The sequence below is a fragment of the Psammomys obesus genome, unplaced genomic scaffold (genome assembly GCF_907164565.1).
Source record: "Psammomys obesus unplaced genomic scaffold, mPsaObe1.curated_primary_1811, whole genome shotgun sequence".
NCBI lineage: Eukaryota > Metazoa > Chordata > Mammalia > Rodentia > Muridae > Psammomys > Psammomys obesus.
The window spans coordinates 9190429-9216906 of NW_026585691.1; the positions used below are offsets into that span (position 1 = coordinate 9190429).

Below are 26478 nucleotides of genomic sequence, written 5' to 3' on the forward strand. Positions count from 1 at the left end.
AACTATAGCAACAATTTATTTAGTACTGTGCCCCTCTCTGTTTTTGTTTTAAAATATCTTTTTTATGTTTCCGCAAGGTTACGTCGTGGTATTCATGAGTGTATTGAGTGTTCTTCTGAAGTAAAGGATTTTGCAAACCATTTTCCTACATATGTCCACTGTAGTTTTTGCAGATACAACACTAGCTGTAGCAAAGCCTATGTAAATCATATGATGAGGTAAGATGAGTTAAATCAGTGGTTTTTTACCTATTATAATTACAATTGAAGAAGCTTTTGTTTTGAAAACAAATTATCTGTCTCAGAAGACTGGTAGTGTTTTCTGTTATGATAAAGCAAATCAAGAAATTATCGTATGAAGTGGTTAATTAAACCAATGAAATTAAGATAGATTTGTTAGAGGAGTAATTATTCTGTTGGCTGTCCCCCTAAAATATTTAAGAATAGTTATTTTCAAACAAATATAAATATTTTAAATATTAACTGACAAGTCCATGTAATCTCGTGGCTGTCATTCTCCTCAAAGAGACTTGAGGATTTTCAGTGATACGAGGAACGCCATTGAGTTTGTTTGCTCCCCACCACCTTTCTCTGCAATCCATCTGTTTGTCTATCCCCGAAGCTTTATGTGCTTATGTCTGCTCAGTGAATGTCCTGATGCCACTGTTGGAATTCTTTTCATTAATGCATTCATTCTGCATTGGGTACCTGCCATTTGCTCTGTGATAGATTAATTCTCATGAGCTACATTTAGATATTATTATTACTATTATTGTTATTGCTCTTATTGACATGTTGTTCTTCTAGGGTGGATATTTAAAAAATATATCTTTTAAGATTTTTGTTTCTTAAAAAAACAATTTTGTGCCTATTTATGTGTAGGTGTATATCTGTGTGAGTGTGTGCCATGGGTCCTGTGGGTAATAGAAACTGAACCTGAGTCCTCTGAGGAGAAACAAGCACCATCGATTTTTATTTTTAAAGAGTAGTCATAGTAGCCAGCCATGGTGGCATGCACCCTTAATCCCAGCACTCAGGGAGGCAGAGGCAGGCGGATCACTTTGAGTTCGAGGCCAGCATGTTCTACAAAGTGAGTCCAGGACAGCCAAGGGTACACAGAGAAACCCTGTCTGAAAACACCAGGAAAAAAAATAGTCATAATGGTCCCCATTTAAATAAAGCTGATATATTGCTTATTCAGAATGATGCTGTTGTGATTGTTAGTTTGTTTGTTTAATAGAATTCACGTATAACTGAGTTTCTTTAGGTTGTAGCCTGGCTTTCTTGTTGCTTTTTGATTATTACCAGATACTGCTTTCAAAGCTCATCCAACCTTTCTAGGTGGCTTCAGTACTTTTCCCAATTTTCTGTCCTTGGTGGTCAGCCTGGCTTTCTGCTACAGTCCCAGAACTTACATCGATGTTTAAGTCCCATTTCTTACCTAATAGGACCATTTGAATACCTTCCTACATGTCATTCCTTTGAATTCTCATTAATCTATGATATTCAGCATCTATTAAGCTCTACTATCACTGTATCATCAGTCATTATTTTCAATCCTTTATGTTTTTTCATTTACTTGTGCTTCCAAGTGTATCTCAAATTTTTTTTCTCTTTCTCTGAATAATGGTGTTGGAATTTTTACGGGAATTGCATTAAGCCTGTATTGTATATTGGTGTTGGTAAAACAGCTATTTCACAATATTAATTTTTCAATTCATTAGCATGAAAATTCTTTCCATCTTGAGGTTTCTTCCTCAGTTTCTTTTGTTTCAAAGTTTTCATCAGAAAGGTCTTCCAGCCCTTTTGTTATGTTATTCCAAGGAGGTTTTTGTTTGTTTCTTTAAGGCTATTAGGAAGATCAGTTCTTAGTATGTTTCCATTCTTTTTTTTTTTTTTTTTCCAAAGGAAGATGGTTCACTGTGTAGCACAGATGGGCTACACACCTATAATAAATAAAATAAATAAAAGGTTTTTTCCCCTTTTTATTAATGTACAAAAGTGTGGAATTTGTGTTTTAAAATTAGATATTATAAAGAGAGGCAATATAAATTATTTATAGCTAGAGGTCAGAAACCTAAAAAGTTATCTTTTTTTTTTCTTGGTTTTTTTCAAGGTAGGGTTTCTCTGTGTAGCCTTGGCTGTTCTGGAGCAGGCTGGCCTCAAACTCACAGTGATCTGCCTCCCTGGGTGCTGGGATTAAAGGCGTGCACCATCATACCCGGCTTATCAGTATTTTTATGGTGCAAATTGTAGACATACTTGAAAGCCATCAGAAATATCTTGAAGTAATTTTAATCTCACTTTCCTAATAGGTAATAAAGCAAAAATGGTATTCTTGTCTTAAGAAAAATTATTTTTTAGTTTTATTTTTAAGGTAGTATTTGATTCGTTTATTTTATGAATCAAATCTTAGATTTGTTCTACAAAGAAAACAATTATATATGCAAACTTTTAGAATTAATTTTGAGTCTTCTTAACATCTTGTTGAATTAAAAAAAAACTTATTTTTGTGGTACCATCATATATATACATGTAAATTCTTTTCTAATACTTCCGCTCTGGCTGAAGAAATAACCATTTAAATGTTTCTGAGAATAAGAAATCTTTGGAGAGTATTTCCTAAGTTTTCAGCTGCTCAGAATTTTTTTTTTCTGCATATGTAGCTTGTGTTATCTATAACAGTTTAATTGGGCTTACATTGTAATCACTGACAAAGTTTGTTAAAGCTCCACTGCCAAAGATCAATTCAGTAAGTTTGTGTGTACCCTGAGACTTTACATGTCTAAATGAGTTCTCTGGGGACTCTGGTGCTGTTTTGTGTGATTTCCCTTTTATAAATAACTGTGCTAAACCAGCCCTGGCTTTCTAGTACAAGACAAAATTAAAAGGGCCTATGAAACCTATAATCATAAAGCTAAAAGTATGGTTGGTGAGCTTTACTGTTCTGTGCTGACAGGAGGCTTTATAACTATGGAGTCTTTATTTTCATTCTGTTTTTAATTTGCTGCTGGTGATCTCAAAGACCTCCATTGAAATATTTGACTTTAAACATATAAATAGTAGCCTTTAGTTTAAGTAGTAATTACTTCTGTATCATTTGAACTTTTTGAAATTCATTTCCATCATTTGAATCTCTTCAATCTATGGAAGCATGCTAAGACTAAAATGGTAAATTACTGATAACTGTCATTTATCCTGAATATATCATTAACATAATTTCAATTTTGTTTTTAATATTTAATAGATTAGAATTTAATTAAATCTTCTGTACAATTTTATGTAACAGTGAAGTATTGATCGTGACTATGCTTAGGGAAATAGATGTCAATAGAGGAAATAAAAAGATATATCCAAAGAACTGGCATGATAGCTTAGCAGTTAAGAGCCACTCCCAGTACCTAGGTGGCAGTTTACAATCTCTGTAATGTCTGTTCCAGGAGATTCAATACCTTCCTTTGGCCACCATGGGCACCAGGCACACACATGGTGCACAGACAGGCAAAATGTACATACACATTAAAAAAGTTTAAGACAAAACAATACCAGGATATATTCACATATGGTGGTGCACACTTTTAGTTGAAGCTATTCAAAGGTTGAAGTAGGAGGCCTCTTTGGCCTACAAGTTTGAGACCAGTATATGAGATCCCATCTTGAGGCAGGGGTGTGTGGATATAATAAACAGAAATGAGAGCAATATTCTCATTGTGATATTTTGTTAAAAAATAAAAATGAGTATAGACGTGAAATGATTTTATAATTCAGTGTGACTTGCTGTCCAGTACAAGTATTATAATCATTTTTTTTCTTTCCAGCTTTCATAGTAACCGTCCAAGTAAAAGATATTGTATATTTAAGAAGCATTCAGAAAATCTCAGGTAAATAAGTGATTTTGGCAAAATCTTTTTGTTGAACAATGATTGAAATTTTTTTACTTATGTGATAATGCTGTTAAGGCTAGAATCCACAAACTGTGTAATTACTTCTCCTGTTGCTATGATGCAGATAACTGACATACACCTTAAGGAGGGAAGAATATATCTTTACTCAGTTCAAGGGTACAGTGTGTTGTGGGTGGGAGGTCAGGTGGCAGGAGCTCGAGGGCCTGATTCCATTGTGTCTGCAGTCGGGAAGCTGAGCCTGATGAATACTGTCGCTTAGCTCCCTGTCTTGTCTTTATTCTAAGACTCCAACCTGTAGAGTGGTGTACCTACATTTACAGTGGACCTTCCCCACTCAGCTCACCTAGAAACTCAGCTTCAGACACGTGGGGGTTTGTGTCTTAAATCCCAGCAGGTTACACATGTCATATCTCCATGCGTTCAACATGTAATCCTGATAAATTTTAGTATGTTCAGTTATGCATCAGTCATCATAGTATGTGTACATTTTCAATACTTAAAAAAAAAAACAAAACCATTCATTAGTAGTCATTCCCAGCTCTCTTCAACTCTGCCCATCTCCAAGCAACTGTAAATGTATAAATACACTTTGTATTGGTGTAGACTAGCCCATTCTGGGTGTTTTGTAAATAAGGGGATGATATTCTGTGTGGTCCTTAGTGACTGCCTATATCAAGGTTCATCCATGGTGAAGAATATGTCAATACTAATTTAAATTGATGAATAGTACTTTATTTTACTCTTGGACATATCATAGTTTAACAATTTTGTTAAACTTCATTTTGAGGCCATTATAAATAATGCTGCTGTGAACACTTCCATTTTTTTTGTTGTTGTTGTTATTGTTGTTTTGTTTTGTTTTTAAAAACTCCCCCTTTTTTTTTTTTTTTTTTTTTTTTGGTGGGTAATTAGGACTGTTTACTGGGTTGAATTCTAATTCTCTATTAAGTCTTTGAGAAACTGAAAGACTGTTTTTCGTCATAGTTGCACTATTTTATATATTCACTGGTACTGTATAAGAGTTCTAATTTCTGCATCTCTTCTAGTACTTGTTACTTTTGTTTGTTTGTTTGTTTTGAGACAGGGTTTCTCCTTGTGCAGCCTTGGCTGTCTAGGAGCTCTCTTTGAGGACCAGCTGCCCTCAAGGATCCTCCTGCCTCTGTCTCTAAAGTGCTGGGGTTAATGGTGTGTGCCACCACCTGCCCGCTTATTTTTTATGACAGGCATTCTATACTTGATCTTAGCCAAAAGGCCAAGAAGTGATATTTCAGGCATTCTAATAAATACAAAATGTTTTGTTATTGGTTTGCTCTAACTTTAATTAACCTAATTGCAGTGTCTCTTGATTGCTTGTGACTAGATGTTACAGGGTTGTGTTACTATCATTAGATCAGAAGCACGTTACTTACGGTTGTAACAGAGTCTAGATGAACTACATTTGCATTGTAAAAGGAAACAATAATAAAGCTTTTCAGTATTTGAATATTGCAGATTCATCTAAGATATAGGAAAGTAATATTATAAGATTTATTATTGTTATTTTATGTATGTGTGTGTGTATACAGCCATGGTACAGGACATACATAGAGGTCAGAGAACAACATTAAATAGTTGGTTCTCTGCTTCTGTCCTGGGTTTAACATAGGCCAGGACAGCTTTTACTTAAAGACACTGTCTCATTAAGCTGCTTGAATTTTTAAGTAAGTTTAAGCCACTGGAATGTTTTATATGAATGTATAGTCTTCTTACTTTTCTTACTCAAATCCTGAAGGGAAAGTTGAGTTTAGCTGTATATGAGGTGAGTTGCGGGTGAATCATCCGTGGAGCATGGTACTGTCAGGTAGTTAGGACTGCTCTTGTAAGGATAAGATTTAATGCATTGAATATGGGCTTTATTTCAAACCTAATTCTGACCAACCAAGCTTTGTCTTTGATAGACTATTAAGCTAATTCTAGAGATGGTAATTATAGCATCTACTTTAAGTTGTAAGGTGTAGGTGAGATGCTATGTCTGAAACCAGCTATATACAGAGTTATTGCTCTACAACTGATATAAGTGCTTAACAGTAAATATTTTAAGAAAGCAGAGATTTAGAGACTAGTTGGAGCCTCAGTGTCAGGTGAAATGACACTAAAAAGACCAGCAAGGAGGAACTAATATGGAGATTTTTTAGATTGTTTTAGTGGTGCAGTTTCTAGGTGGAAATGCACAGTATGTTAAGAGTTTCAGGGGAGACAATATGAGATAAACTTTTCACATTCAAAAATTAGTATTTTATTATGTGTATGGATGTTTTGCCCTCGTGTAGGTCTATGCACTGTGTTCATGCCTGGTGCTTGCAGAGTCCAGAAGATGATATTTGCTCTGAAACTGGCTTTACAGATATTTGTGAGCATCCATATAGGTGTTGGGAGTTGAATCCAGGTCCTCCAAAAGCACCCAATCCTCTTGCTGAGCTCTGTCCTGACCCTGGTTTACTTGTTTGTTTTACTTTCAAAAACATTTTTTGTTTTGTTTTCCAAGGTAGAGTTTCTCTATGTAGCCATGGCTGACTCGAAACTTGCGTTGTAGAACAGGCTGTCCTCAAACTCAGATCCACTTGCCTCTATCTCCTGAGAGCTCTGGGATTAAAGGAGTGTCCCACCAGGCCTGGTTAGTTTCACATACTTATAAACTACTGTGCTCTGATGAACTTCAGACATGCGTGCCTTGTTGTTAAATTGACAGTCACCATGTTCACATTGCATGATCATTGCTTTTTCCACTTAAGCCAAAATAATTTATTATAGAGGTTCTGAAGAATCTTACAGTCCCCTCAGAGGAGAATTACAGCTGGAACTAATAAGAGAAACACAGTCATTAGGAACCAACTTTAATCTTACCCAGTTGGACCCACTGAGAATTGCCTTGCTTTTTCGGGGCCTGGTCTTTACCTTTTCTTCAACATAAACTTTCTTCATTAAAGACCCAAATGTAACATTTCAAACCTCCACACCTTCAAAATCAAGAAATTTGATTATAAATTAAACTTTTAATTATCATACATTTTATTTAAAAACAGCAACATTCAAGCTTTGGTAAGAATAGTTTATCCTCCAGAAAACAGTCAGCTGGGCTAGTTAATGATGCTGCCATTGATGAGATATTCAGGCGCGTATACTCGAGTGTCTTACTAGCTACTTTATGTAATTCAGTGTTAAGGGAAGATAGCACCAATTGTGATGAGAACCTTAACATATAGCATGCACTTGACTGTTACATGATTCATCTTTAGAGCCTTTACGTTGTTCTTCTAATTTTATCTTTGACTAAATGAAATAAATCTTAGATTGTAAATTCAATTGGAACAGGGATTAATTACACTTGTTTTTTGTTCACCATTATATTTGTAACACTTAGTGGTTTGGTATATAAAGATAGCCCTATTCAATATATATTAAATGAATGAATGATACAGCCTCACTTTCTGATGGCAGAGGAACAGTGTGGCTTGCCTATATTAATGCACACTCATTAGCAGAACCAATTCCTGCCTATGAGTATTGGACTCCTAGCTTTCAGCTGGTACAAAAAAAAAAAATGAATGTTCCTAAAACATAATTACTTTTGGGAGGAGTAGATAGTCCTGGGAATGAACTCAAGACTTCGAGTATTCTAGGCTTATGCTCTGTTGCTAAGCTTTTTCCCTTTCTTTGAAACACTAATACTTTATATTCATAAATGACATTATAATTTGGATATGGCTATACCATTTTCTAAATGTCAAATTTATGTAACAAAAATGTTAAGTTATGACACAAAAACTGGAAAAATAGTATTGAACCTATATGTAGTTTCATAAAAAGTAAAAACTTTTTATTGCTTTTTTTTTGTTTGTTTGTTTGTTTTTAATAGGGGCATTTCTCTAGTGTGCCTTAATTGTGATTTCCTAACTGATGTTTCTGGCTTAGATAATATGGCTACACACTTAAGTCAACATGAAACTCATACTTGCCAAGTTATAATAGAGAAAGGTATGTATACATAACTATTATTTCAGATATTTTATATGTATTATTATTTTTGGTCAGCCAAAATACGGGCTCTTTACTAAGTCATTTGATTTCACTCATCATTGCTCAATGCTTTTGTAAATATAAAACTTTTCTTCTGATTTCAGTTTCTGTATGTATCCCAACTTCTGACCGTCTTTCTGAGTAAGTGTAATTTTTATTAAGTGTGCTTTTCTTTGGTGGATTTTAACATGGTTGCATTCTTAAGTGTGCTTTTAATAGGAGTGAAAAATACTGAAGTCTTTTATTTTTATTTTTAAGCTGCTTGTTGAAATAGGTTCCTGCTCTGTGGAGCTCATGACTTGGTGCAAGAGAAATTGGGATTTCCTAAGTTCAAAGCTCTGAGATGTTTCTTACACAAAGGCAGCTACATAAGCCCATGACACCAGTGCTTATTACTCAGCGCTCTCCAGCTCTCGCATGCATCTAGATTCCTTGTGTCAGAATCACATGTCTTAACATACCTCCCACCCCTCCAGTTGGCTCTCTAAAAATAACTTTTATTACTGTGGTCTTCTCTTTGCTTAAAATAATTTGTGTTTTTTTTCTGCTGTATGTGCCTCCAGAGTAGTGTATTCCAAATAATATAGCTGTTTTATCTTTTTGTTTGTTTTGTCTGCTTTCTTCATACCTTATGCCTTGTGTTTTTAGGCCAGATGGTTGTCTTTTTCATCATTCGTTGTCTGTCATTGTGCTATTTTTCTTATTTTTCAGATGCAGAAGCAGCCCAGAGATTTCAAAACATGTCCAGGGTGTCCTTGGACAGTGTCCCCTTCGATGGACACAAGTGCTGCCTGTTCTCTCTTTCCCAGGAATGAGAATGAACTGACTATGGGACCTGCTCTAGGTTCTGCCCTCCCATCAGGCTAAGGCTGATTTGGTCAGAGACAGCCTCAAGGACCACCAAATTAATTATGGCTAGCATTGGTGGCCTTGGCTCTAAATCTTAAGCTTATGGGCTAATTATGAACAAGAAAAGCCCATCAAATCAATGCTTTGATACCAAATTAAAATTTAGTCATTTTGGCTGCTGCTGTTAAATGTTCCACTAGCACAAAGGCACTCTAGGACATGCAGACACCCTGATTGCTGGGAGATAATGGCTGTGTCTAGTCTTCAGACAACAGTGCTCATTGACATGTTCTAAAATTACTGTCATTGACTATATATTATCCCATATTATCTATAATTTTAATAAGATTCTCAAATTCTTTTATTTTTAAATTTTAATTCTGATAGATTGATCTTCTGTTCTCTGAATGTACTGATGTCTGATTTTTCTGTTTTCTAAAACTTTTAATGTTTCACTTTGTCAAGAATTTCAAAAGTTCATGTAGGCTGTTTCTTTGTAGCTTTTAAATTTAGGTGTTGCTCAGGCTATTATATCTTCTGTCCTGTTTGAGGATTATTAATCTAAGTAATTCTAAGTTTTAAGGTATAACAAACTGGTGAGACATCTAGAAGATTCTAAAAACAAATTTTAAAGTAACATTTAATTAATATGTAAATTGAGTCATTAGTAACATTCCTTTGGGTAAAAGTAATATTAAATATACAGTGTAACCAGTAATACACAAGCCTCTTCCTACTTACACATTAAACTTGTCACTTTTTACATTAGCTACATTGAGTACAGATCAATTATTTTGATCTAGTATTTTAATAAATCTTGTATTTGTCTCAAATTATTTCCTAATGAATAATTTCATATAAAATTAAATTTTATCCCGCAAATACGAGCACTGCTTAACTGCTGTATACAGTAGACATCAGAGTACATCCACTTAATATATTTGTGTTCCCCTTAGACCAAATAAAAGGCCTCTGTTCTTGCCTGATTTCTTGGGTTTTGGAGACAGAGTGCTTTTTATGATCTCAACAATCATGATCAGCAGGCTTTGAAATTATAGTTTAAGCCTGTTTTTCTTGCAGCTTAAAACTGTTTACCCACCCCGATATTAAAACGTGATTTGTGCTTTTTGATGATCATTTAGTTTTGATGATCAGAAAAGACCCTACTGATCAATGACATTTGAGTCAAATTCCCAAGGGGATGAGGAAGGTCTGGGTACTAACTTGGTTATGCCTAAGTGTCTGCTTTTTCTCTTAATAGGAGTTAAATTCAGAATATGACATAACCCTCTTCCCAAAAATAATAACAGGGATGCTTGATGTTGAGAAGTTAAATGCCCATTTTATTTGGACCACTTCAATACTATATGCATTCTAATAAAGGGCATCTTCTTACATACCCCTTAAAGGCTGCCTGGCTTCATATCTTTACTGTATAGCTAAGGCCATAATTTGTACATGGCCTGGGGCAAACTCTTTCTAAGATCAAGTAAGTCAAGGAAATACAGGTTAAAATTATCTTGGCGTATGGCACATACCCTTAGTCCCAGCACCTGGGAGACAGAGACAAGTAGATCTCTGAGTTCCAGGCCAACTACATAATGAGTCCTAGGCCAGCCAGGGCTACATAGTGAGACCTTATAAAAAAAAAGAAAGAAGAGAGAGAGAGAGAGAGAGAGAGAGAAAGAAAGAAAGAAAGAAAGAAAGAAAGAAAGAAAGAAAGAAAGAAAGAAAGAAAGAAAGAGGCAATCAATAATGTGCTGTTTTTATTCTATATGTGTGTGTCTTAGAGAATATTGACCCACTTTTCCTTCAATATTTATTTGACATTCTCAAATTTTATTATTTATTATTAAAACCTAATAAATCATGTAAAATCCTAATATAGATTTATCATTATTCTTAATTGGAGCTAAAAAAAAAATAAGTTGTATAAATAGTTGCCTTAAGATTCCTAGAAAATGTTCCTGAATCTCATAAGGTATAGTGTATAATTAAATACTAACAAGTACATGTGTGCTCTCCCATTACAAACAAATGTTTGTAAACATTACAAAAAAATGTTGTCCTCATTATATTTATAAAATCAAAGTAGTACATAACAGAGGCAGACCAGTTATTAGCTTATTCTGCCTCTGATTTTAGGCACAAAGGATGCCTTTATTCAAGAACATGGTTACCTTAGTAACTTTTTGAGACTATTATTATTTCTAGACTTTACATTGTCTGTTAAGAAGTTTCTCTGTTTTTTTTTTTTTTGTTTTGTTTTGTTTTTTAATTTGTAAAGTTCTACTTTTTCCCTAAATGGCTTCCAGATTTGATACTGAGCTCCATATTAAACTTTCTCGGACCCTTAAAAGATTCTGTGGAATAGTAGAATGTAAGCTTTGTAGTAGATTGAGGAGTTTAGAGTTCCTGCATTGTTTACTAGATGTGAGGGGCTCTGGTTAAGTTACCTGAGCTCTCTGCCCCAGTTCCTCATCCTTAAAACGTGAATCACAAAAGAATCTATTTACAAAGGTTGAGGGAACTAAAGGAATTACTATATGCATGTGGTCTCTGAAAGTGCATAGCACACAGGCAATGAAAGTTACTGTATGGTTGTTACTGTTGTTAAGTCAATATCCATGGTTTTATGTCTTTCTACATTTTAGTAAGAAAGAATCACCTCATCAATTCAACCCATTTTTCATTTTAGACCACCCGTATCATTTCATATCACAAACCATTGCTGCTTATCTTTTTTAAACTTGTGTACAGAGTTAGTGTTGCGGAATGTGTTAGTCATACCATTAAACTTTTAAGTACACTAAGTTTAAGCACACTACTATGTTTAAGCATATTACGTTATGTTTTGAGAAAATATGTGTGATATGAAAATAGGTATATCACTTTATATATACTATCTTTTTAAATTCTACCACAATTTTCCACTAAATTATACTGCTTTGTACTTGACTACTTTAGGGCCTATCTGATATTTTCAATGCACTTGTGATTTTGAGATCCTTTTGTAGCCTTACTCTTACCAGCTTGGTATTTGACTACCCAGAGAGACTTACAGCTCCTTTTTCAATCTTTAAAATGAGACCCTAGTGATCTTATTCTTCCACATTTAAAAATCTGTTTATCCACACCTTTGTGACAGATGGTGCTGTAAAAGGAATGCATCCGTGAAATAAAGTAGACAGAGCTAGGCATAGATCCTAGTCAAATAGCCTATAGCATCAGTAAGATTTAACCCTTGCTAAGCCTCAGGTTTTTCAGCACTAAAGGAAACCCGGTAATTCTTTGTAGGGCAGCTCTAACAAATAGACACAATGTATGGAAATGAGTGGGTCATGTTAGTAAGTCAGATAATTTACATAAATATTTAAGTTATTTGGCACAGGCTGGAGAAACTAGCCACTTAGTAAATGTACATTGTAGTCACTGCTACCTCTGCTGATGCTGTTTCTGCTGCTGTTGCTGTTATTTCGTGAGTATAGGAGATCCTGGTGACTGGATATCTGTGAAATATCATGGTTGAGAATTTTAATGACAGTACCTCTATACTGTAGTTATTTATAGTTTTGATTTACAGCTCAGTCTTTATTCTTCTCAAATACTGGGTAAATGGCATCACAGTGCTTTAATTAAATACTGTGCAATTTTCTAACACCAGAATTGAGTGTGATCCTGCCTGCTTTGTCTGAAGACTATGGAACAACACTGCCTTACTGAAAACTAGTACAGAACCTTCTCTTGCTTAAAAGGAGAACAGTCCTTTAAAACTGACATTTCCTTCCTTAAAGACAACGGTTTTTTTTATTAATTGACATCAAGTAGGCATTTCCAAAATTCCCTAGCTGCTTATCCAAACCAATTTTATGAAAGTACTGGTTAACAGTGTTCTCATTCTTTTATAGAATGCTGAAGTAACTTTGGAAAGTAGTACATGTTTCTTCCAGTGTTAGGTCACATTGAACTCGGCCATGAAATCGCTGTTGTTTCCCCTTTCTCTGTCTCCTCCTCCTCTGTGCTCCAGTATGCCTGTATACTGCATACAGACTCACAGTATAAAACAGAACTGAAGTCAACTACTGTTTTGGTTTCTGAGATGTTTGTCCTTGCTGAAAACTTAAGAATAGAAAAATAAGTCTCACCCAGTGTCGTGGTGCATACCATTAATCCCAGTACTCGGGAGATAGGTCTCTGTGAGTTTGAGTCCATCTTGCTCTACATGGTGAGTTCCTGCAAGCAAGGACTGCATACTGAGATTCTTTCTCAAAACAAAAAAAAAAAAAAAAAAAAAAAAGAAAGAAAGAAAAGAAAATGTAAGAAAATAGGGAAGGAAGTTTCTTAGCCTTCTTTGTGGCAGTAGAGTCCATGGAAATACATTATCTACAGCTCAAGCTTTTAAAGAGAGTCTAGTTTATTGAATAAAATGTCTTATAAAATGCCTTGTGAAATAGTTTTCAGTGCTTGCCTAGTTCTGACTATGATTACTAAGTCTGCTAAGGAGAGACTCTACTGTCTGAGAGCTGTGGTAAGGCTGCCTCAGCTTCTTTAAACTAGGTGGAAAGTTGTCTTTGAAGATTTAAGTGACATAAAATACATTTATATGCTCAAATGTTCATTATACTTTGTTAACCCCTTGAATTTAATGACTACTAGGAAGAAATGAAAATTGAAAACTGACTTTTCTTGAATTCCTTCCTCTAATTTCAGAATCACTGAGTACTGACTTACGCTTCATCAGTGGTACTCAGTAGCTCTTCCATGGTCTGATACAGGTAACTTCCTGTATGTTCATGACAATAATGTTAGTTCCCCTCCTTCTATACACAAGACCGCCAGAAACTGGAATTGGAAACGTAACTGAAGGGTATGGTCTGAGTCCCTAAGGTAATATAGAAAAGGGAGCCAGACAATAGACAGAAAGTCTACACTGAATAGTAAGCTGATCTAATATGATTTTTGTATAAGGCTACATCGGAAGGAATCCAAAGTGAAATGCCATTTTGTTATGCCACTGTCAATTAAATCAGTAGTCAATATTTTTCATCTGTGCAAATAGTAAGTAAACTTCTGTTGGTGGAGTCATCCTGTTTTGTTTTTTTAAACCTTACACTTGAAAATACTGTTTTGGCTTTTAAAAGCACTTTTACTGAGTCTGTTGAATAATATGTAAGGAGCTAGTCCATTATTTCTTGTCAATTTCTGACCTCAGTTGGAGGACAGAAATTTCTGGCTTTGGTCATAATCCAAGTTGTAGAGTAAATATCAGTCATTTTGAATACCTACATTAGTGTGGGGTAAAAAGCAAACTGGGCTGATCTGTGAATTCATTTGGGGCTCTTCCCTTCTGTAAACCTCTGTATGGTGGCTGATTGGAAAGACCAGGAGATCTTCCTTCTGATCCAAGTCATTAGATCTCAAATCAAATCTTCAGGAACTCAGTGTTTCCTTATCAAAGTAGATATATTGCATATGGGTTTTGCATGAAATTCAATGCTATAGGTATGAAATGTATACGAACATAAAATGGTTTCTGACAGCTTAGACTTCTGCTATGACATCCTGAAATAAACAGGGGAAAATGAGAGACAAGGTTAGATGGAAAACAAATTAACTTCCTTGTAGTCTATCCATTTTAGATAATCTGTTCCAATCACTGCCATTGATTCTGGGGTCAGTAGCCCTCTTTCAGCCTTCTGGCACAGGACTTGTTATAGGTGGTAAATGGGTTACCCAGAGTGAGATTCCACAGGCCGCAGGGGAGGGGTGTGGGATGGGGAAGTAGAACTATACTCTGGCATTAACTGTGGCCTTTTTTTTTTTTTTTTTTTACATTTTGGTGCACATTTTGTTTGTTCCTTATCTGTCACTTTTTAAAAACCTGTCTATAATGATATTTATGTATTTCTATGCTAGAGGTCAAACATAGACTTTGGAGCATGCTGGCTACTTCTCCAGCTGTTTCCCCAAGTACCAGAGCCACATCAGTAACCCTGAGCAGTAGCCCCAGGCCAGCACTTGCTGGAGAAAGTGTCCTCCCAACTGACCACTTTCCCAGCCTACTGGATAACTGAGGTCATGGTCTAGCTTTAGATGATCTGATCAAACCCTCATGTTGACAATGGGGTGGTCAGTTCATACAGACAAAATAAGGCTAGTCCTAGGGAAGAGCAATCAGAATTAATGCCTAATTAATTACTTTCTCAGAAATTGTTAAGTGTTCTTATTGTCCTCAGCTTATGGAAAAGTGGAGTGTAGTAAGCCAAATAGTAGGCCGTAGGTCATGTAACAGTTAAGGGAATCTCAATTTCAGATTTGACTGGCCTTAGAAATACTACTAAGTACTGTTGTTGCTTTGTTGCACCTACGATTCCAGGTGCATTTCTTTCCGCTTTGGTTGATTAGCCAAGGAACTGGATAAAACCCATCTTCTCTTTCAACAGAAGGGGAGATGGCAAATGCTGCATTCATAGCACACACACAAATACATATACACACACACACACACCACCTCCATGTGGTAGGGCATCATTTCTGATGCACAGCGGCAAAACATTACAGCAAAGAGTCACATGGAATCAGTCTTTAAGCAAGATTAACCTGACAGTCACACTCACGTTTTTTGGGTCAAAACACTTTGAGGCAGAGAATTTCTCTTTCTTTCTTTCTTTCTTTCTTTCTTTCTTTCTTTCTTTCTTTCTTTCTTTCTTTCTTTCTTTCTTTTCTTTCTTTCTTTCTTTTTCTTTCTTTCTCTCTCTCTTTCTTTTTTCTTTCCTTCCTTCCTTTCTTTCTCTCCCTCTCTTCCTTTCTTCCTTCTTCCCTCTCTTTCTCCCTCCCTCTCTTCCTCCCTCCCTTCCTTTTTTCCTGACATGGTCATAAGGGAGCCTAATTAACAAGACAAGGATTGCTGAGAAACAGTGCAGTAGAAGTGTGATATGCAGCCCATGTGTTTAACCTGCTTCTGTGTGTTTGTAGTTTTATCCCTTTTTATCATTTTAGGCCTCAGATTCTCTCATCTGTAAGATAAGGGCAGTTGTATAATAAAATCTTAGGACTCTGGGGTAATATTCTGAATTGAATTATCAACTAATTGGAAAACTAAGAAAAGCGGGGGCATTTTGCTGTGGGCGTTGATTTTGAAGTTACCTAGATAGAAATAATCCAGGGAGTGATTGGTACCTACAAGTGGATGTTCTGCAGCATCACATCCCTGTACCCAAAACTGAATTTATCGTCTGCAATAGCCTCTGAGTTTCTTAGTTAATGCCTCTATCGTTGTTCTGACAAGGCAGACATTTGTGGTGGGTTGTGTTTTTTTCTTTTCATATACCTTTGTCTGGTAGACTTAAATTCTGTTGTCTCCAATGTATTTACTGTGTCCTAAACTTTTAGGTTTAGGATGGACACTTAACTGTCATGGTATTCCCTGAAGTTAGTGACCTCTGCTATCTCTTCAGTTTTGTCTTTTGACTCCTGTTTTATTGATGCTGTGCTCTGTGTTTCTGTGAGATGTCTGTACTGTTTTTAGTAATGTCAGTGCTGTCTTGTTTCATGGTATTTTTATTCTAAAAACTCTTTTTTGCCTCTTCTCTTTTGGGTTAGCCTTCTGCTTTGCTAACTCCTGTTCCTCCTTAAAAGCCAAGTTGCGTTGTGCTCTTTGCTGTCCTTTTCCTGTCTCCTGATCATAGTGGCTTGGTCCTTCAAGAAGTCATTGTATCATATAGATGTTTCTTTTCTAAAACTTCAGTTTTCTAAATATTTATTTCAATAGGTTTTCTTGACAATGACCTCCTCAAGAGGAGAGACTGATTCTTAGGACCAGAACACTTAGCACACAGGTTTATGTACAATATGGAAAATGTCTGGCTAAGGCCTCTAGTCCATACATCTGCTTGCTGACACATCTCAGAGAAAATGGTCAGTACGGTATTGTTGTGTTTCACTGATCTTTCATACTCTGATGCTGTCCTTTTAAGTCCTGACTGTCTCAGGTGGTTTGCTTTACTACTGACATGCATTTCTCTTTGCTACTTACATTGTTCTGGGAATCTGAGTTCTGTTCCCTCATGCTTGGGCAGAAGCACCTTACCACTGAGCCATCTCCTCAGCCTCTTTTAACAAAGATCCTTACATTGAAATTTATATTTTGTAAAACTAGAATGTGACCCGCCTAAACTGGACAAAAACAGTATTTTTGTCCTAGTGGGTCCTTCCCTCACCTCATAGCATATTTATAGTATGAATGAAATCTCAGAAGAACAGTACTATAATTAAACCAGAATATTCACGTCGTGTATAACCTTGTCTTGAGCACATGATCTGCAAAAAATGAACCATGCATTTCTTTTTAAACATTAGACAAAGGGGGTTAACTTGTAGAAACTTAATCAGCACTCAACAGCTTTCCATGGAGAATAAATATTACTTTCAAATCAGGTTGAAATCAGCACTTCTGTTCTTTGTGGCGAATCTTAGTGTTTGATCAAAATGCTACACTACATTCTGTAAAAACAGTATACATTCACAGTTGAGCTGTGTAATTGGCTAGTTGCAGGTCATTGGCTTAGAACTTTGAGCTTAGGAAAGTCACTACATCTCAAATTACAACTATTTCAGCAAGTATCTTTAATATATTTAATTTAGGTAACAGTTCCTTTTCTTTTCCACAAGTGTGAAAGATGTTTTAGTATGTGTATTTAAGTTTATGAATCTTAAAATATGCTTTTGTTGTTGTAAAATCATAGTGTACTTTTGATTGACAAGTTTATAATGATGAAATTTACAGTGAACATTTATAATTTATTTTAGAGTTGTTTTGAATCATGATGATAATTACCTTTTTTTTCCTATAAAGAAACTAATAGTATGGTAAAGGCACAAAGCAGGATTGAAATAATAAGCTGCTTGCAGCTAGTTATTTTAATAACTTCTTTTGATCTGACTTCTTAATCTCTTAGCTGGTAAAATGAAGAATAGTGAAAAGTCTTTTACCAGCCTTGAGATGCAGAGGTACTCTTTGACTAGGTATAGTAGTCAAACATTTATAATGTCCATAAATGCTGGAGACATTCAATGGTATTTGCTAGTATTTTCAGTAGTAGAGTAAAATGGAAAAAATCTCAATATCTTTAAATACTTTTTTACCAACTTGCTGGAATATTTTAGACTTAATTTAGAAATGGATGTCAGTTACAATAGAGAAATATTTAATTTTAAAACTTCATAAATAAAAAATTTTTGCTTTTTTAGGCAACTCTTTATACATAATATTCTTACTATTTTTTAAATCTTCCTATGTACCTTATTAAAGCAATGAAGTTGTGCTATATAATTTATTTATGTTCACATTTAAATATTTAAAACAATTAAAATCTTAACCTCAAGAGGAATAGTAAAGTTTTTTCAATTTTGTGCATATTTTATTTTTTCAATGTTAAACTAATTATAAATTATTATAGTATACATCTAATGTGGCGGTTCAACAAAAAAGTTTATTCATTTTGTTACATTTTTATCTGTTAAGTCCAATATAGATAAATAATTTCTACATTTAATTACTAATATCTAGGAAAGCACTAACAATTAGTTTTCTCTTTTTTGGTAGTGGCACTATGGATTAAGTGCAGAAATTTCTGTATGTGAAGCAGATTCTTTAGATTTTAGCATACCCATCTGCGTATATCCTAATTTTTAAATTATATCCTTATATAGGAGAAGGGTGTTTGCTAACACCATATTTGTTGACCATGGAAAAGGCCCTTAGAGTAGTTGATAGTTCTGTTATATATCTTCATTTTTGTGCATGAAATTTGTTATAGCTTTGTTAAATATATTCTTTATATGTAACTATTTAGTTTTTACAAAATTACAAATCATTTAACTCTTCATAGTGTATTTCGGGTCAGCATACTTATTTATACATCTTAAAATCAAATTTAATTATTTAGTCTACAAGAGTTTCTAAAACAAAGATCTTTTAGAAAAAGTTGCTTTATATTAAGTTGATATTTTAAAAGATGATAGAGATGTCATGTGTCTTTGTTGATTTCAATGTTACAATTAACATCTTTTAGCTATCAATAATTTTTAAAATGGGTTTTGAATTGTTTTTATAAGAATTTACCGTCAATTTTTTTTTTTTTTTACTGGCTTCAGAATTATGTTAGTGTATGTATATTGTAATAGGTTTGTCACAGTGAGGTTTGCATTAGATCCAAGTCATCTCTCACTTTTTATGCCCTAAGATCAGCAAACTCTGATACAAATTGTACATACAGGTCTTTTGCTTGCTTTCCATTCTTAAGAGTGTTTCTTGGAAATTGCTTTATTAATAATATGTTCTTTCTTTTTGTAAGTATACTTAGCAAAGAGACAGTTTCTTAAGTTCTGTTTTTCTTAGAAAGGAAATAGGTTTTTTTTTCTTGTTCTTGGGATTACACCAGGGTGCCTCACACATGGCTTGGCTGGCACTCTATCCCTGAGCTAGACCCTCTCCTCAAGTACATCTCGTTCATTTACTTAGCATACCCGCTCAGCCTGTTTTTTGTTTTCAGTACATTATTCTTACATTAAGTTTTACAGCGTTACTCAGTTCTACTATAGACTGTACATTGCTTTAGATTGACATTTGAATTAAGCATGCCAAAAAACCTATTTCATATTTCCTAATTGTAAATATAATATAAAATAATCAATACTTATTTTGTTTTTAAGATTAAAAACTGAAGCTCCCACTAAGGGAAAAGAATCTGTGTCTAAGGTAAAGTTTGTTTTATTTAATAACTTCATAATTTTTTTCATTTGGAAGAACTGTTGCCACAATTTTTCAAACAATTACAGTTGTAAATGAGTATCAGTAGCAATTACTGCTCTTTGTAGTATGAAAATAATTGAGACTAAAAAAGTCTCATTTAAAGTAAAATTGTAAGGTAAACACCTTTGTTTTGACAAAGAGATCACATATTTTGGTTTCTTTATTGTTTAGTTTAACTGTTGAGTGATGGTGATAAATTTGTGAGTTAAATTCCAACATCAGTAAAACCTCAGGCATTTAACACCATAAGAAATTCCAGATGGCCTAATATTTTGGGACATTAAAATTGGCAAAATATATAACAAAGAGAATAAAAGTATTTTGTGTGTGTATTATATTTTCATAGATGCCTAGAATTATCATGTAAACATTATTTGCTAGACGGTTTGGAAGATCTCTCTGATTATCTAGAAATAGTTTTGAGTTAGCCTTTGCTTTCTTAATAGTAGTTTGTTTTTAATTCTTTAATTTTTTTTTTCCTTTTTGTGAGTAGAATGAAGAGAGTCAGATTGAGCATTTGCTAAACAGCTTTTTTTTAACCATAGGAAGTATTCTTTGGTTTAAAAGGTTTTCAGCTACACATATGTTCTTTTATTGGATATGGGATTTTTAAATTGGTTTCTTCTTGAATGGGTTTCAGTGGTTGTGGTTCTCAAGGAATCGGTATATTTCCCCTAAGGTGCTGAACTCCGTTGAGTACAGTGTCACTTGCGGTGTTTCTGTTTGTCTTTCCAATATCTGTGGGTGCACAGTTATGTCTCTTCTTTTGCCTTTGGTAGTGAAAATGTTGCCCCATTGTCATGTTTTGCATTTTTTCATACTCTCTAAAGACAGAGATTACAATTTTGTGCCTTATGTAGCTAATCTTTTGAGTTCTTGAAAAACTTTAAAATTTATGTTTTATGACATTCATGTTTTTCTTTATTTTCCATGCTTTTCATTTCTTTGTAAACATTTTTGTTTCTCTCTTTGACTTAAAGACCTTTCTTTCACATATCTCATGTTATATAATTTTATATTAAAATATTTTCATTTGGGAAGATATTTTTGTTGGATATAGATTTCTAGATGGAGCGTTTTGTTATTTTCTTCAGTTGTTTAAAGAATTTGTTAACTCTTAGTTCTTGTCAAGTTGTCTGATCATTTCTGAATATATAATTTGTCATTTTTCTTTTGTTTCCCTCAAGATTTTATTTTCACTTGTCACCTGTTAGAACTTGATGTGCCTAAGTCTGTTTGATGTGTTTGCTTATTTATGTGCTGGTCTATTTGTGTCTTCAGTTATTTTTTATATTATGCTAATTGGTATATTTTCAACTGTCCCTTAGATGCTAGCTTTTGATTTTATATCTATTAAGGCCAATTGATGTTGACCCCTGTTTTTAAAAGCCTTGGGCTGGTTTCTACTTACCCAACTCATTCTTTTCATATTCGTTGCTTTCAGTTTGGATATTCTCTGTGTCCTGACCACTCACAATTGTGCAGAGGGGTTTTCAGTTGGACCTGTATACTGACAAGTCCTTCAATGTGCTTCTAGCTCTAAAGACTTTTTAGGGTTTGAGTTGAGTGTTTTCTGATTATCATTTATGATTCTCTATTGAAATTTATATTCTGCTCATGTATGCTGTGCCCCTTTCTAGCTAAAGCATTTAACCCATTAATTGTAGTAATTTAAACTTTTCTGGGCTGGAGAGATGGCTCAGCTCTTAAGAACATTTGCTGCTCTCGGAGAGGACCCAGGTTCAATTCCCAGCCGCCACATGGTGTCTTACAACTATGTGTAACTCAAATTTCAGGGTTCTGATGTTCTCTTCTGGCCTCCCTGAGCACTGGGCATGCACATAGTACACAGACATCCAATACACATGTTAGATATTTGAAAAGTTTCAAGGGTTTGGGTGGGTGAAGAGATGGCTCAGCACTTAAAGGCACTTGCTGCTCTTGCAGAGGACCTGGGTTTGGTTCCCAGCACCCACCTGGCAGCTCATAACCATCTGTAACTCTAGTTCCAAGGTATCCAACCCCCTTTCTGTCCAAATGGTAGCCATTAGTCACCCGTGATTACTGAGTACAAAGAAGTGGCAATATTAAAGAACTTGGGGAAATGCTATTACTCAGACCTGCTGATAGCACACTGTATAACTATTCCAAACAATCACACTGTATGCCACAAAAAGTACATTTCTTACAAGTCAACATACTATTTTAAAAGAGGGGCTGAAGAGATGACTTAGTTTAAAGCACTGGTTTCTCTTCTAGAGGACCCAGGTTCAATTTCTAGCACCACACATGCATGTGGTCACATGTATACATGAAGGGTAAAATATTCATGCACATAAAGAAATAAATCGTGGATATCGTTTTCTGTCTGGAGTACTTTAAGATGGCTCAGCTGGTAGTGTTTGTCAGGCATACATGAGGATTAGAGTTTAATCCCCAGCAGTCACGGTGGTACATACTTCTAATCTCAGTGCAAGGGAGGCAGAGACAGATCCCTGAGACTTGCTTTGAGCCTTATCAGTAAGCTCCAGGTCCCAAAGAAAGACCCTGTTTCAAAAAATAAGGTAGCAGAGAACATTGAGGAAAAGACTTGATGTTGACTCTGGCCTTCACTGCGTGCTCACACAAACGTACCTTTATTGACAGTTTCTCTGCCTAAAACTGAGATGGTTCAGAGCAGGTACAGTGCTTGCTGCCAAGCCTGATTACCTGAATTTGCTTCTACAGAACCTCAGAGGATAGAAGGAAAGAACAAACTCCTGAGATTTTCACATGTGTGCCATGGCATAAGCAGGCCATAGATACATAAATGAATATAAATGCATATCTATGTATTGTGTCTGTACATGCCTATACACATACATACATACACACACATAAAATGGAAAATAGGTATTCTTTCCACGGTGATTGTAAAGCTAGATGCAGTATCGTGTACCTATAGTTGTAGCTACAGAGCCCAGGACAGGCGGATTCTTTGGTCCCAGTAATTACACATCAGCCTAGGCAACATATGACATCCTGACTGTTAAAACACAAACCAAAACATAACCCAAGAACATCGATAGCCTACTGTTACTGCTTAGTATGAAAAAAAATATTATTTACCACCATTTTCATCATCAGTTTTTTTGTAAACCTAGCATGTAATATTGTTAGTCAGACTTTGTGTTGCTGTGACAGATACTTAGGAAAAAAACTAAAGAGAAGAAAGGTATGTATTTTGCTTCATGTTTCAGAAGTTTTGATCATGGTGGTTGGTGCCATTGCTTTGGGTCTAAGAGAGAGAAAATACCACATGAGCAGGAACAAAAGGACAGAGCAAAGCAGCTCACCTATGGCAGGCCGACAGAAAGCTCAGGGTGAGGGGAGGAGTCGATAGAGGTCCAAGTACATTACTCCAGTGACCTACCTCCTTCGTTTCCCACCTTTGAAAGCTTCCATCAACTACCAGCGTACAAAGGCACCAGTGGATTAATCTACTGATTACAGCAGAGTCCTCATGATTCAGTTCCTTCAGTACATGGAACTTCATATAGAAACTACAACAATGTGCTGCTTTTTGTAATTATTGATATATTTTTATTAAAATGTTATGTACATTTTACATGTAATTATGTACATAATTACTCAATGTTAACTCAATATTTCATTAACTGCACTAGTTAGAGTAAATATATTAATTTATACTAAACTTTTCAAACAAAAACCACATCTAAACAGCCAATTTGGTGTAGTGTTCAGAAGAAAATGTGTGGAGAAATTGAACACAAATAAAATGGGTTGGAGCGTTGGCTCAGGTGGTAGAGTGTTTGGCTACCATTGCATAGAGCCCTGAATTCCATCCTTGACTCAGGCCTGTCATCACCACACATGTGAAGTAGAGACAAGAGGGTCAGGAGCTCCAGGCCATCCTGACTTCACAGTGTAATTGGAGCCCACCGGGACTAAATGAGACCCTAGCTCAAAAAGCCAGTAGAAAATATGTAGAGTATGAAATTCTTAACTAGAAAGATCATAGTTTCATAAAAGTTTCTTTTAGATAGGTATACGATAATGGAATAAAAGTAATAGGTTTATACAAGGCAGTATGTCAATATTTCTCACCCAAATAATCATGATACATTCTGTGCTTATTAGCTCATAATTACAGATTCCATACCTACTGAATTATTATTGAGCGCTATTTGCAAGTTCCCATAATTTTGTCTATTGTGTGAATTTCTTAGAAGGTCTTGGTACCTTCCAAGTTTTAAGCTGTGTATGGTAATCTTGGCTAGCAGTTATTTTTTCTGTCAGGATTTAGCATGTTAACTCATGCCTTCCAGGCTTTCCGGGTTTCTACTGAAAGGAGTCACTTTGTTCCTATGAGTTTGACTTTGTGAGTTGGTGTTTCTCTCCTAATAGCAATTAAATATTGTTTATGTGCTCTGTACTCCAGGCATTTCAACTCTTAGTGTGACATAGTTTTTTTCTGGTCTTGTCTGTTGGGATTCTAAACTTGAACTTGAATATATTGTTTACACTATTTGGGGCTTTTTCTGCTATAAATTCATTGCATAGGTTTCTGTGTTTTTTGTTAATATTCTCAATTACTTCTAACTTATAGATTCTTGGGTTTGATCTCTTCATCATGTCCCAGAGTTACTGAAATTTGCAATAAAGATTGTTATCTATTTTTGTTTGTTCATTTTCTGCTTTAATGATATCTGAATGCAATTTCCTCTGCCTTGTTTTCCATCCCTGCTATTCTTTCCTCTGCTTTATCTGGTCTGTTTGTGTTAAGTTGCATTGTGTTTCATATTTTATCATGTTTTTCATGTCTAATGTTGCCTTGCTTTTTAGCATTTCTTGTGTTTCTGAGTTGCAGCTTGTGTGTTGGGATGGATATCTTTTCTAATTTTACTTGGAAGTAGGCAGCCTTTTCATTGAGAACTCAGTCAGTAGTACTACTCCAAGAAGAGAAAATAAACTGCCTCAACAGGACACAAAACCAGGCATAGAAATAGAATTTAAATCAATAAAGCCATTGACTATCCCACCAGTAACTAATCGAAAATAAAATGGGACAGGCCAGCAAGGTGGCTTAGCAGGTAAAGGCACTTGCCACCAAGCCCAGTGACCCGAGTTTGGTCCATAGGACAGACTCCTTTGATCTCAGCATGTGTACCATGGTACACATGTGTGCATACACACACGAATGAATGAATGAATGAATGAATGAATGAATGAATGAATGAATGAATGGTAGAAATAGTATTGAGTAGGCCTTAAAGTTAGAAATTACAGTCAGGCCAACCTGGTCTACAATGCAAGTCCAGGACAGCCAAGGTTACACAGAGAAACCCTGTCTTGAAAACAAAAAAAAAAAAAAAAGAGAGAGGGGAAGAAAGAAAGATACTACAGTCAGTAACAAGAATAAACAAATGAACTAGAAGAAGCAGACAGGTAAAGGAGTACTGAAGAAGTAGTAAGCTTGGACAAAGAGAAAGTGATGAAAGAAAACCAGAAAGAAGAGGTGAATTAAGCTTCTTCCCTAGAGTCCTCCTTGTCGTTTAGCTTCTTTAGGTCTGTAGACTTTTAGTGTTTATCTTATATAACATGGCTAATATCCATTTAAAAATGAGTATATACCATGCATATCTCGCTGCTTCTGGGATACCTCACTCAGAATGGTTTTTTCTAGCTCCATCCATTTGCCTGCAACTTTCATGAATTCCTTGTTTTTCGTAGCCAAATAATATTCCATTGTGTAAATGTACCACAATTTCTGTATCTGTCCTTCAGTTGAGAGACATCTAGGTTGTTTACAGATTCTGGCTATTAAGAAAAAAGCTGCTATGAATACAGTTGAGCAAATGTCCTTGTTGTATGGTTGAGTATGTATCAGATATATGCCCAAGAGTGGTATAGCTGGGTCTTGAGGTAACACTATTCCCAATTTTCAGAGAAAGCACCAGATTGATTTCCAAAGTGGTTGTACAAGTTTACATTCCCACCAGCAATGCAGGAGGGTTCCCCTTTGTCCACATCTTCTCCAGCATGTGTTGTCACATGAGTTGTTGAGTTCTGATGGGTGTGAGATGGAATCTCAAGAGTCATTTTGATTTGCATTTCCCTGATGATTGAGGACATTGAATATTCCTTTATTTCTCTGCCATTCGATATTCCTGTGTTGAGAATTCTCTGTTTAGCTCGGTACCCCATTTTTTAATTTGGTTTATTGGTGTTTAATTTCTTGAGATCTCTATGCGGGTTCCCTAGTAAGAGGAGAAGAGACAGTCTCTGACATGAACTCGGTTGCCTGCTCCTTGATCACTTCCCCCTGTTAGGGCTACCTAGCCAACACAGAGGGAGAGGATCCAGGCAGTCCCGATGAGACCTGATAGGCTAGGGTCAGACAGTAGGGGAGGACCTCCCCTCTCAGTGGACTAGGGAAGAGTGGTAGGGAAGGAAGAGGAAGGGAGAGTGGGACCTGGAAGAGATGAGGGAGGGGGCTACAGCTGGAATACAAAATGAATAAATTGTAAATAATAATAATAAAGTAGTGAAGCTGCTGAGAATGTAGATTTTTCAAAACAAAAAAGTTGAAAAGCATGAAATAAGAGACTCTGATCATATAGTAAAGAATAAAATAAAAAGATGTAAATATAATGAGGTGACTGTAAAAGAGGAATTTAAAAAAAGAAAAACAAGAGAATGCAACTTTTAAAAAAGATTTTTTTTTTTAAAGAATGAAGAATTTTAGAGCCTTCTTTTTTGAGTCTTCATACACTGGTGGAGGCTGGCAGCTGGGTTTGAACCTGGCGTCTCTGCTCTTTGCCACTGATCTGTCCTGGCCCATTGTCTCTTCCCC

General features: G+C 35.4%; 1 protein-coding gene across 5 annotated transcripts in view; it reads left to right on the forward strand.

Annotated features, from left to right (window-relative positions):
- The window catches only part of Znf280d (zinc finger protein 280D), a 67183-nt gene that overhangs the window by 33395 nt on the left and 7310 nt on the right, over positions 1-26478 (forward strand). For 3 of the 5 annotated variants that reach the window (XM_055598269.1, XM_055598257.1, XM_055598264.1), the window contains 5 exons: positions 78-218; positions 3818-3880; positions 7800-7918; positions 8065-8101; positions 19523-19568. In XM_055598269.1, the coding sequence (XP_055454244.1) occupies positions 78-218; positions 3818-3880; positions 7800-7918; positions 8065-8101; positions 19523-19568 (406 nt within the window). Of the gene's footprint in view, positions 1-77; positions 219-3817; positions 3881-7799; positions 7919-8064; positions 8102-8671; positions 8805-19522; positions 19569-26478 lie in introns of those variants that run through there. The other 2 variants (XM_055598275.1, XM_055598271.1) reach the window with 2 other exon arrangements.